Genomic DNA, 13,583 nt, shown 5'->3' on the forward strand with positions numbered 1-13,583 from the left:
AGTTAGTAGAATGAAAAAGGTAATAAATCATTTAATAACAATGTTAAATGTAATCATAAGCAAATCTCACAATGAATATACATTTTTCATACTGTACATTATACCGCTGTAATGCCTGAATTCACTTGTAGATTTGTTTTAGTTATTACTGTTTTAATTTCTATTTATTGTATCAGTTTTTGTATATATTTATTGGATGAAATTGCATATTTAATTGTTCATGCTCATTTCCACCATCATTTACAGTAACACTCACTTTTACTTTTAAAACACTAATAACTTAATAATTTAATAACACAATTCAATGTAATCAAATCTCACAATGAATATCAACTGTACATTATAACGCTGTGATGCCTAAACTCACTTTAATGTTTTTTTGTTTTTAGACAAAATATCATTTAATTTTAATCTTTACAATTTATTGGTTATTGGCAATAATATGATTGTAATAATAGGTTCATCAAATTAAATTTGTTATTGCACACTATGCACTGTAAATTATGTTTTATATAAATATATATGTATGTATGAGATAGACATTAAACATTACAAATTAAATCAAACATTTCAATCTATGTCGGTTACATTTTGAATTGTAAGTCAATTTGAGATATTTAAACTTTACATGTCTGAAAACACTCAAATATATATAAAAATATACAAATATCAAAGCTGGATTATATATAATAATCTACAAAAAAAGTTAGGGCTTAATTATAATTGCAGGACTTTATTACTTAGGGCTAAGGGTTAAGTAAAAATCCCTGACCAGAACATTTGAGGAATATCAATACAGCGTCAACTTGCACACACTATACATATGCAATTTCATTATATATTTCATTACTAATTTTTACAAGCTAAACAACCTACATCCCCATCATCATCACACACACAATCATACTCACCCAGCACCCAAGGTAGTATCATCCACTCCACCACAGTGGGCGGAGGGCCCTGTATGTGTAGGTTGGTGCGTGCGATGTGCTGTGAGGCCAGGAGGAGGAGGAAGAGGAAGGTGAGGTAGGAGGCTGTGTGGCAGATAAATTTAATGAAGGGTTTTTTGACGAAGAGCCCCAGCGCGCTTTTGGGAGCCAGCAGGTAGACCAGCGAGAAGACAGGGAAGAGCAGGCCGATAATGAAACACATGACCAGCTTAACTGCCCAGTGACGGCGACGCCAGCCAGGAAATCCATCATACCATAGTGTGGCCAAGAGCTGCTGACAGTTTGGCTGTGCCACGAACTGGAGAGAAAAAAAGAGCTTTGTAAATGGATTTGTAAATGTTCATGCATAATGGCAACCATACGCAGAAGGACCAATTAGCTAGGAGAAAAAGGAGCATTACTCATTCTGACAAGAATGAGCAATATTTCATCTATCCTACAGATGGGTAAAACTACATAATCCTCTTGTTTAGTTGTTGGCATGAATGACTAGTTGACTAGCTGATCTTAAGGAAAAACTTGTATAATCAGGGTCCACCAGACCAGACTCAAAATCAGATATGTTTCTTATGGGACATTCACAGGATGCATTCAAGTGTCAAAAAAAACAGCTAGATGGAGCAACAGATTGGAACAGGATTGAGTGCAATATGTGGTCTTGAGCTGAACTTGTTGAAGATGTTTTCAACTTCACATGCCAACAATCATGGTGCAAACTTTTGATGCGTACTCTATTTAATCGCATTTAAGATTTATGATGCATCTTACCGACAACAATAAAATGTCTCCTTTACAGTCAAATGCAAATGCCAAAGTACAACCAAAAAATTTAAGTAATTGCCTATAGTCTATAAAAATGATAAATCTATGCACATTTATTGCATAAACATGGCTCGCTTTAAAAGACACACCAATACTGTGATTCATTTCTCCGCATTTGTTGTTGATTGAACCGTGCGTGTTAACACATTTACTCTGAAATGTCACTCATGGTTTGCAGCTGAATGCGAATGTTGGAACAGGAAGACAAACGACAAAGACAAAGAAAGGGGGTTGAAGCTTTCAAGTGTCAAAAAGGACACAAAAGCACAATAAAAGTGTCAGAAAATAAAACATGATGTGCTTGTTATATTCACAATCTTTTAGGGTACTTTCACACTAGCACTTTTGGTGCACACCCGGGTTCGATTGATGTCAGAGTTCGGTTCGTTTGGATGAACCGTACCAGTCCGCATAAAAAGGGTGGTCTGTGGTACGGTTCATGTGAAATCAAGTATGGTTTGCTGCTGATATGAACGCAAATCGTACTAAATCGCAGAAGTGAACCGCTATTATTAATTAATATTAACTTTGTGTAAGGAACAGATCCAAATGCAAGCAGTTAATCACTGGAAAACGTGACTTTTTTGTCATTTTGAAAGCCCCAGTTATCATTCACTTGTATTAAAAAGACTGGCCTGGACATTCTTTAAAAAAAATATTGATAAAAAAATACCTATACCTTTGACAAATACCTTTTGTGATCCACACAAAGTAAGTCATATAGGTTTTCAAAAACACGAGAGCAATTAAATAATGACAAAATCTTCATTTTAGGGTGAACTATTTCTTTAATGATGCAAAAAGTATCATTATTATCAATCATTCTCAAAGGAGGAAGTGGAGGATGAATGGAAAAGCGCTTCTTTCGAGTGTAAACAAAGCTAATTACCAGTTTAGCGCACTGCTGTAGGATACTTGCTTGTGGGAGAGCGTCCTCAGAAACATCTGCTTTGAAATGAAGCGAGCCAAGAACTGACTCGCCTCATATTTCATAGCCCATTTGTGATAAGTTATCTAGTGGCTATAATGGAAAACGCTGCGTGGGATGACAACAGTGCATGATAGATGAGTAACAACTCTATCTCAGATTTAAAAGTTTCCATTGTCAAGAGTTTCTGTAGCAAGCCTGAGAAAGCAATGGCTTCTGAACCAGCCGTGCCCCTCTGAATATCCACTAAACCCACAGCCAATCATTGGTTTCCCACAATCCCCGCTCAAACTCATTGCATATATCACAAAAGGTCCCGTAGGAAAAAGACAATCAACCTCCACTTAATCAAGTAAGCTAATAGAAGCACCTGAACCCTAGGGAGGGGACGTGGAAAAGGGTTAAAAAAAAGGACACAAGAATGAATTTAACAAAGAGCTTTGAGAAAGGAGACAGGACAGTAATTTCCTTCAGGTTTTATTTTATAATGAACAGTTTTGGGAGGATAGGTCATTCCCCCACACCAGACTTGATGGTATTTCGTCCATGGTGTGAGAGTAACACTACAGCAATAAGCTTCTTCATCCATCATTATGAACACTAACCTTCAGGCGGCCCTTTAGCTAACAACATCATTCCTCAACCTGCCCACGAAATGAGACTTACAACATCCCAGCCAGCATGCACCACTACGGACTGTAGTAATGACTTACAACACGTGGCTTGCAAGTAAATAAATGGCGTCTTGTATTCTGACCTGGGAGAATGGTCTTGAAGCAGGGATGGCGCACACATGTACTGCAACACTGCGTTGAAGATAAATGAAGCTGTATTACTGTAAAGATGGATGAGTTTGTTGTAGTGGTGTTTCAGTCGACTCTGGTATGAATGAAGTGGATGAATCGTTCTTGCTCACTTTCATGCAGTCCTGTGGACTAACTAACTCAAAGTAGTGATGCTACTAACCTAACTACATTCTCAGAACCGCGACAGAAGCTCAGCCACATGATAGCTTTTCCAGTAAATCTCTCAGTACAGAGATTCCCAATCAAGGATAGTTCGCAAAGATTTCCGTCTTGCTTTTTTAAAAGATATAAAACCGAAATTATGACTGAATTGCATTGGTGGCTCATTAAAGGAAGGAGAACCTATTTGGTTTTTTTTATTCACAGTATTCATTGTTTTAGTTTATATGTGAATGATAATATCTACTTTAATAAATTAAATGATAGTGTTTTGAATGAATAATTTGGGTTATTCACGCATAATTGATTCACGCATAATTGATTTGGCATAATGGTTCAAGCTAAAGAAAGTTATCAGTGAATTCATCTTTTTGGTGAAGAGATTCAAAAGAGTCGAGCCACTGCATGGGATCAATCAACACTATTAGTTTGTAGGGTTACTCTGAGCGACCTTTATAAGACAGGTCAAAAGGTGAACAGAGGGACAGGTAATGATGTAATCTGTTGTTCTTCTGCATTGTTTGACAGAAGCGATTACAGAACAACAGATGTCCTGTTCATGTTCTGGTTGCTAGGGAGCAGTATGCTAATGAGGATTGATCTCCAGCTCTGATAATGCAAAGAGTTTAGGCTGGCTCACTCTTGAAGAGTAACTGACTCTAATGCAGAGTCAAAGAATACATTAACTTTCCCGAACACTGTGAACACCTGCATGAGACGAATTTGACCTGCATGATATGACCGTGGCCCCAACTGTATTTGGACACTGATGTCACGCTTAAAAAAATTTATGAATGCATTAGATAACAAAATATCAAAACAGCATCAGCAAATAAATTATGTTAAAGGTTTTTTTTCAGATCTGACTTTTCTGACCCATTTTTGGCCACAATTTAGATTATGGTCTAATTTTGCCTCAATAAACTCTTAATTACTGCTTATTAATAGTTAGTATGGTAATTGTTCATTTTAGGTATTGGGTAGGATTGAGGGATATAGGGTCATGTAGAATAAGGCATTAAAATGTGCTTTATAAGGACTAATAAAACAGCCAATTTCCTATTAATATGCATACTAATAAGCAACTAGTTAGTAGTGAGAATTGGACCCTAAACTAAAGTGTTATCATGATTTTTAGTGGACAATGTATGAAGTCAGTTCTCCGTAAACAGGTGTAGATTATCACATTAATTATGACCATGTTTTACTAACATTTAATAACTAAAGGGTTTCAAAATACTCTAAAGTCTTTATTTTGAACAATATATCTATAGACCCTTTTTGCGCCAACGTCACAATTACTTCACAGCGTTAGCTGGAGGCAAAACAAAGGGAAAACTGAAGGCAGCCAATACAAACCAGCACAGATTCGCTACATAAGGAGCTTAAAATGTCATCTTGTTGTGTTGTTGGGTGCCAGAATCGACGGAGTACAGACTCCAATTTGAAATTTTAATAATGTTTTAACGCATAATGTTTTCTAAACTATTTTTAGATCATTTTGATTCATGATTATCTGTGAATCATCTATGATTGCATACATTGTTGTGGATTGATTGAGACTAGACTTTTTGAAAAACCTGGTAAGAAAGAATAATCAAATACATAAAGTTAAACAAATATTTTTATTTCTAGAAAATATTCACATCATTAAAATTGCACTGTAATGTCACTCTTTACATGGTCGTCTTCTGGCCTTGGCGCTGACTAGGCAGAACTTCGGATCGGACCACGCAAGTCGTGTACGTGACCATTCAGCAAATAGTTATAGGCATCTAAAGATTTATATGCCCTCAGTTTCTCTTTATGCTCGGTTTCTCTATCAGGTAGGTGTAGAAGTCAGGCCACTCAACCAGAGGTAATCCTGTCAGATCGTCCATCCATTGATGATACCAATCGTGCTATAACAATCGTGACAATAGCAATAACAATCGTGGTCCTGGACAGTAAGTGACCTTACATTTAAGATATAATCGGATTTTCTCCAGTCATTGTTAAAAAATAAGCTAACGAAACTTGCTAACTAGCGTTAGTAAAGCGGCCAGAGGAATCGTTCTGCCTCCACCTAAGCTCCGCCCACAAAAAAAGGTCACCATGTTTACTAGCTGAAAAGGGGTCTATTGTTCTATCATAATTGAATTCCAATGGTTTAATGCTCTCATTAGCCAGTAATTATACTACACAAAGGACAAATCATGTTTGTGACTCATAGCTGGGTCAAACTGTATTCAGTATATGGTAAAAATTTTGCCAATTACCAATTTTGGAAGTTTTCTCTTTTTAAAAGTATTTATTTTTCAACTCCATGATATACTATGATTGATTATTGTCTTTTAGTGTTGTTTTCTTGTCTGTATCAGTACAGACCTTTAAAACATTTTAAGAACCACTGCCTTAAAATGCAACTTCATTGCAATATAAACATCCACCAGACAGTTTATTAGGTATACCGGGTTGGACTCCCTTTCACCTTCAGAATGACCTTATTTCTTTGTGGGCATAGTTTCAAAAAGGTGCTGTTCAAAAAAACAGTTTGAGATTATTTGATCTTTGTGACATGGTGCATTATCATGCTGAAGGAGCCATCAGAAGATGGGCACACTGTGGTCATTACATGATGGGACTGGTCAGCAACAATACTCAGGCGTTTAAACAATGGATGAAAATCTCCCCCACACTACCACCACCAGCCTGAACTGTTGAGACAAGGCAGGATAGAATAATGCTTTCATGTTGTTTACGCAAAATTCTGACCCTAACATCTGAATGTCGCAGCAGAAATCGCTGGGGTCTTCTGCAGTAGCCACAAAGCAACATCTTTACTGCAGTTTTCTTTACTGCAATCTCAAAAGCTTGCTGATCACAGTGCAATTTTGCAGGTTTCTGTGTCTTTTTTATTCCTGACAAATTAAGTTGCCACTGGGGATCTTGTTGTTCCCTAAACCCCAGACACAGCACCTCCTTAATCTTTTAAAAATGGCTCTTTTCTAGGAAATTGTTTCTGTAAGGGTGCAATGCTTCCCAAATCCCTTTGAAACCATCTGCTGTAAAAAACGCTTTGCGCATCAAAGTTTCTCAATATAAGCTGGTGGACTAAATTGCATACGGTATCTGGCAATAAAGTAGGAGGTGAATCAAAACTCATACTGCAGTACAAAAGAGCGCTAGAGAGAGAGGGAGGGAAGGGATGGTGATTCGTTTTCATCTTCAGTGCAATGCAATAATCGTTTATATTCAAATCTGAGAAAAACAGTCATTAAAATCTCATTATACACCGGGTAAAGATTTTCAGCAGTCTTGAGGCTCAAGAACAATTATTAATAATCCTGATGTCCATAAAATACGTATGATTTTTCTTGTATCTTCATACAGAAAGAAAATATTAATATGTCATATGTAGAATGGACAAAAAGGTTATTCAGGTGCATAAGCACTCCCTTTAGATTACCGAACAAGCACTATTTAGCTGCCACTTTGACTTTATTTGAGTAATGGAACTTGCAGACCTGACAAGGCAGTGGGTACAGGCTACAGGCTACTTTAAGTCACATTAGTGTAGAGTTATCGGCATGTCAGCTGCATCTACTTGAATCACGGTCTGAAAAGACAGTTTCTCATTAAGTTCCTCAAAAAGAGAAGACAGTATGTTTGAAAAAAGTTATCTACAGTAAAGTAAGCTATTACTGGCTGCTTTTTTCAGGATTTACGTAACAGATTTTCCCCCCTCATGATGTTTATTTCGGTGATGCTAGATCTGTATTGCAGAAATAGCCAAGTAACAGCAACATTTGAAAACATACATAGTAATGCTAGCCCTAACAACAACAACAACAACAACATTTTAAAGCGTGTCAGTGCCATGGTACGGTCACCGTGGTTTTGAAACATACTGTTCACGGATCAACATATGTTGCTGAACAACAGTCCTATCCCTAACCTAAACCTAACCCTACCAATAACCTATCCCTAAATGCAGAGGGAAATAGAAGATGAATAACACTGATGAAGAAGCACCTAACCCTGGATGTAAGCCTTAACTTGACAAACTGTAAGCTTGTCCCTCAAATCTGATTGGTTGACTGGAATTTTGTTCCAGGATCAACAAAGATGGTGATCCAGGAACATGTTGTACTTGGTGAAATCACGTTCACCACCATGATGCAGTGAAGGTATCAGATGGTAATATGATATACTGTATAACATGGAACAATATGACCATATTTATGTATGGTTTACACTGTATAGGAATTTAAAGAATAGCATGGATCATATTCCATGACCAAAAAAGCATGATAGTTATAAAGATCCCATTGATTTACATTACAAGCTAGACTTTTAGGCCAAACTTTCTGGACATAAAAATAGCAACATCCATGCCAGATTACATATTTTTGCTCAGTTTGGGCCTCCGTATTCTCCTGATCTATACTAAATGAGTCATTAAAGCCTGATGTATCAAATATGATACTATAATATAATATGTATAAAATATAATATAATATTACAATGACAATACAGTTAAGTGCTTATTCAAAATGCAATGGTCTAATTTTCTATCAACAAGTAGTCTTTGTTGTTGTTGTTGTTGTTGTTTATACTATTGACCAAATTTTAGGGTTAGCTTAGCTTCAATACTACATTACTAGAGAATATCTACGCTTCTAATCTTTCTGTCCCCACCATGCGGTTCTCCTTCAACCTCCCCTAATAAGCGTTCAGCTTGCTCAATTTTATTTTGCACAGTTCAGGTCAGATGTGATTTAAATGCTAATTCACTTAGCCTCTCCTCCAGTCCCCACAGCTGCATTGTTGCTGCAGTGCCACTGCAATTCTGTAAAGCCCCGGCCGGCAGCTCTCCAAACGACAGATCACAGACACTGTAAGCAGATTGTCATTCGCTCTTTAGCTGAGCATGAGCAACCCAGCAGATAATACACCGCTGGCTCCGGGATGTGTCGGATGCCACTCCAGCCAAACTTCACAAATCATGATGTCAATTCTTACTTGCTCTGCACAACAGGGGAGTAGGCTAAATATTAATCTCATATCGTTCCACTGCATGCTCTATGTAATTGTATTTCATCATTTACACTCTCAATGACATCATTATAATTAAAAGAATAGATGTAAATGAGTTTGGCTTACATAACGTTGTCCCCTACAAAGGGCAACCAACTGCATAATGTCAAAGACCTTTAAAGCATTATAACATTGGTAATCATCAGGTGTAACGAAGCAGAAAATATTGATTATTTGCTGTACCAACCTCTGCCGTCAAGCAAATCAGTAATGGGACAACGTCATACAACGTAATTAATCTTCATGAGTCGAGTTGATAAGTTTGATAGATCTTTAAAGATTCTTTATTATAAGGCTTAACGAGAACATTTTTAACCTGAATAACTTTTTAAAAGCTTCTCAAGGAAAAAAACCTAGGAAATCACTTCACAAGCAGTTTTCCTTCCTGTGTTGATATGTTTTCAATTGAACATATCAAAGTACGGCATTGTGCGCTTGAGCACAGAATAGGCTATATATCACGCCCATATTAAAGGCTCATTATGGCTTAGTATTATTAATTAATTTAATATAAACGTGTGATTAGACGATTAATGGACTAGTCGACTAGAAAAATCTTTAGTCGGGGGCAGCCCTAAAATAGATGGCCTTAAATCTACCAGATAGAAGCTATAAGCCACTGAACACCAATAATCATGTCATGGGTCTTTAAAGAGCTACGCTCATAATTTGTGCTCAAATAGAAAAGTGCTCAAGAACAATATAATGGTTATATTCTACTAACCAAGCTCTACTAAACGCCAGTCTAACATACATCAGTCCAATCCCAGTGCTGTACCGCATGAGAAAACAAGCTGTAAACACTTCCCCTGATTTCCTGAGTGAGGAATCATCAGGACGTGTTCTCCAGGGCACAATCCGCCAGTGAGAACTTCTACAACCTGTACACTCACTCACCAGCAAACCCACAGAGTAGATAAAAATAACCGCTGCCAGTGATAGAGTACGAACGAGAGGGAGAGATTAAGAGATGGAGGCGGAGGCCAGCGAATAAGTGAGAGATGCAGAAATGCAAGTGTGAGACTCTGGAGTGAAGAATAATCGCTCCCAGCTTTTTCCACGGAGGTCTTCTGTCCCTGTTTGTACTGTAGAAACAACAGAGGGAGGGGAGGACGCAGAGGGGATAGCTGAGGGAAAAAATAAAGTCAAAGAGAGTCTTTGATGAGACAGAATAAGAGTAGGATGGAGACCAAATTTTAAAAAGATGGAATGGGCTGTTGGAGATACAGAATGGATAAAGCGCTAACTCTTGGCAGATGTCACGGCCGCTGTCCTCACAGGTCTGAGAAACGGTGCTTCAGGGGTATATTAATAGGCATCGTGTGCCCGCTGGCATGTTTAACTGCCAAAATGACATGGCAAAAGATCCCAGTGTTTCTATGTACAATGTGTAAATACCACTTTAATACTCTGAATTGAATTATGAACAATGCTAATGTATAATTCACAGCCATTTATATGATGACATTCATATTTAATCTGGCCACTAAGCACAAAGCAACTTTGAGCTAACCGCAATAAATGTTTCATGGCAGAATTCAAAGTACAATCGGAGGTGAAATGTTCAGATCAGCGTCCTCGCATTTTGATGTTTTTTTAATTCAAATTGAGAATAATGATGATGAATGTCACAACAGCACAGGAGAATGACATCAAGCAGAGCAGATTATGAACTGTGAAACTATTGATTTTAGTTTACATGCAGCCGAATCACAATTATACACTGAAGTGCTTGCTGAGGTGTGAAGTGGTTTAATCGATACATACTATAAACAGTTGTAGGTGACGTTTAACACTGAGGCAAGTAAAGAAATAATTAACGCTTTGCTGAAACTAATGATGCAGAATATGCATAAATGTCACAACAGCACACATCAGATCCTGAAAAAATTCTGAGAATCATCTAATCAAACTGTGCAACTATCTTACAGCAGTGTTCACATGGTTTATGAAAAAGTTTTACTTTCATATTTTACTTTTTATGCAGTTTTTTTTTTTTTGGTCATGATCTCAACATATCAAAATATGTTTTCTCAGGAATGACTCATCTCTTAAAATACAATATTTTATATATGCTTACGTACAGTATAAATACAATAATCTTTTTTTCTTGGCTTGGCAGTAACAAAAGCCACTTTACTTATCACAAGAAAACAAAAGAGAAAAAAATAATGCATGGCCTCTAAAAAATATATTTTTTAAATCTCTAAATCCGTTTTGCTAAAACTGCAGATATGCACCAATGTTCAAAGTTTGGGGTCAGTAAGATTTTCTTTTAAAGAAATTAATACTTTCATTTAGCAAGGATACATAATGTTGATAAAAAAGGAAAGGACATTTATAATGCTACAAAATATTTCTATTTCAAATAAATGATCACAGTTTCGACAAAAATATTAAGCAACACAAATGTGTCCAACCTTGATAATAAAAATAAAGGTTTCTTGAACAACAAATTAGCATATTGAATGATTTCTGAAGGATCGTGTGATATTGAAGACTGGATTAATGGCTGCTGAAAATTCAGAATCTTCAGACCTCTTGAAAGGCAGAAAGAACAAAACCACCGTATATACCATATCCTTACATTTTCAACACACTTTAACAAAGACATACCGTTTGATAAGAACACTGTGTGTGATCGCCATGGGGAATTGGTCTGAATTGGCATGAACGCAGTGGTCCACATAACCGTCCTTTAATTTGGCTGTAGCTCACTCGCAAATACTGACATTGAATGTAGGCGAGTTGTTTTTGATCTACACAATCAGCTCCTCTTTGTAAACAGACCAAGATTAATAATTAAGCAAACAACACAGCGTACATCAGAAACACATGCTAAAATTAATAAATAACCATTGTTTGAAGACTGATTTAAATTAACTTATTTCATTATTTAGGCTACTAACACAAACTCTGCAGAATTGCATTCCAGTCAAAAACTAACTAATTTACTAATGTTGACTTCGGCTAATATATAAACACAAAGGCAATAAAGCTTGACCCAATTCTGCAATACTACTTAACATTCACATTAACAAATGTGTATTGTCAACTATGCACCAAAAGCCAAGATAACATTTGTCTAATGGGTTATCCCTCGTCCTAACTTCCTTGTGTTTTTAAGTTGTTGAGAGAAATCGGCTTGTCACAGAGACACAGGAGTGCTGGTTAATTTATGCAGTCCTGCTATTCTTACCGAGTGAGATGAATAAATGACAAGGGTGGGCAGGATAGTGTAGTGTAGTAGAAGCAGGCGGGCAGCGAACTGAAACTCTTGTTCTCACACAAGCTGCCAAGAATAAGCCTGATGTTACTGTACAGCCAGGAAGTCATCTCTCTTTTTTCCTGGCTGGAATAAGCTCTTTGTCTCTCTTTCTCTCTGCCTCTCAGCTTCCTGTAACCTCCTTCCTGCTTAGTCCAATTTACAGCTCATATTAATGTTTAATGAGGCTATGACTGAGCAAAACAGCACATACATAATTTTTAACAGTGTATGACATCACAAGAAGGATAAGTGCGCACAGGAAGCTTGTACTGTTAAAACTAGATTGTACAATATGTCGATTGCCAGAAAAGTGAGTAATGTTGCCATTACAGGCAATATGTAACGGTAGAAACCCAATGTCATAATCTAGTGTTTCCTTAACATCCTTTCTATTTCTTTATCTGGTTGTTTTTTATAGACATAGTATCCTTCACTGTCCATCCATCCTACAGTCTTAACTGCATCTCAGTGGTTGAAATAAGTAAATTAATATAAAAAATCATCCAAAAATACTATTAATAACTTTGGATGTAAAACTTTTTAATGTGGAAAAGGCTAAAACTATATAGTGTATATATATATATATATATATATATATATATAATTTATAAATGTAAAAAACACAACCAGAGGGGAACAAAATATATGTGTTGGTTACTTGATACAGTTTTCATTTAACGCACAAGGGGAACCATGTTCAAGTTCTGATCTAATAATTAAATATTACAGTTGTAAAATAAGTTGAAATACCAAAATGACTAAAACGGATTAAAGCTAAATAGAAATATAAAAAACAAAAACAAATAAAAATGACAACAGCATAACAAAATTAGAATAACAAACTAAAATGATGAAAATAAAATATAAACATAAAAGCAAAATCATTTTTTATAAATACTAGTAATAATACTAAAATAACACTATATACTGTATATTACAAAATACACTTCGTACACATGCCCCAAGAAGTTCCTATAATCTCTCTGTTTTTGCTCAACTTATGGATTCCTGTAACAAAATAAGTCATCAAAGCGGAGAAGCATTGATTGTCTTTACACACAACAGCCGAATAGAGCAGAAGAGTGCTAGAGAGAAAGAATAAACCTATCTCTCTCTCCTCCCTTGCTCTATCAGAACTATAAGAAGCCATTGCTGCTCAGTTGGCCGGGAGCGATCCAACCTGCCGACCAGGCAGAGTGAGAAATTGATTTGCGTTGTATTATTCAGCAACAATTTGTTCTCAGTCAGATACTTTTACTGTCTTTTCTTTATCCATCCCTCATCCTCTCTGCCCCCCTCACTCTGTATGTGTGTTTGACTTGGATCAGAGCGAGAAAGAGAGAAAATAATGTGTTGAGAGAGGGAGCGGAGGGAGCGTACTCTAATCCCAGGGTGCCGTCAGTGAGCGTGCAGTGAGAACAGAGCGAGCAATTCCTCCGGCAGGGTGCAGAGCTAAAAATACAGGGAGATATCCAATGTTCATCCAGTATCCAGCGTGAAGAACAAGCGGGAGATCAGCGGCCTCCTTCACCTGACCTGTATTAGGGTACGTTTACACGACAACTGTGTAC

At 36.8% G+C, this 13,583-nt stretch overlaps 1 protein-coding gene across 6 annotated transcripts in view; it reads right to left on the reverse strand.

The window, feature by feature from the left end:
• The window catches only part of trpc5a (transient receptor potential cation channel, subfamily C, member 5a), a 68,928-nt gene that overhangs the window by 17,648 nt on the left and 37,697 nt on the right, over positions 1–13,583 (reverse strand). For all 6 annotated transcript variants that reach the window (XM_079614946.1, XM_079614949.1, XM_079614944.1 and 3 more), the window contains one exon: positions 912–1,248. In XM_079614946.1, the coding sequence (XP_079471072.1) occupies positions 912–1,248 (337 nt within the window). The remainder of the gene's footprint in view (positions 1–911; positions 1,249–13,583) is intronic.

This window comes from Phoxinus phoxinus (assembly GCF_949152265.1).
Source record: "Phoxinus phoxinus genome assembly, chromosome: 6".
NCBI lineage: Eukaryota > Metazoa > Chordata > Actinopteri > Cypriniformes > Leuciscidae > Phoxinus > Phoxinus phoxinus.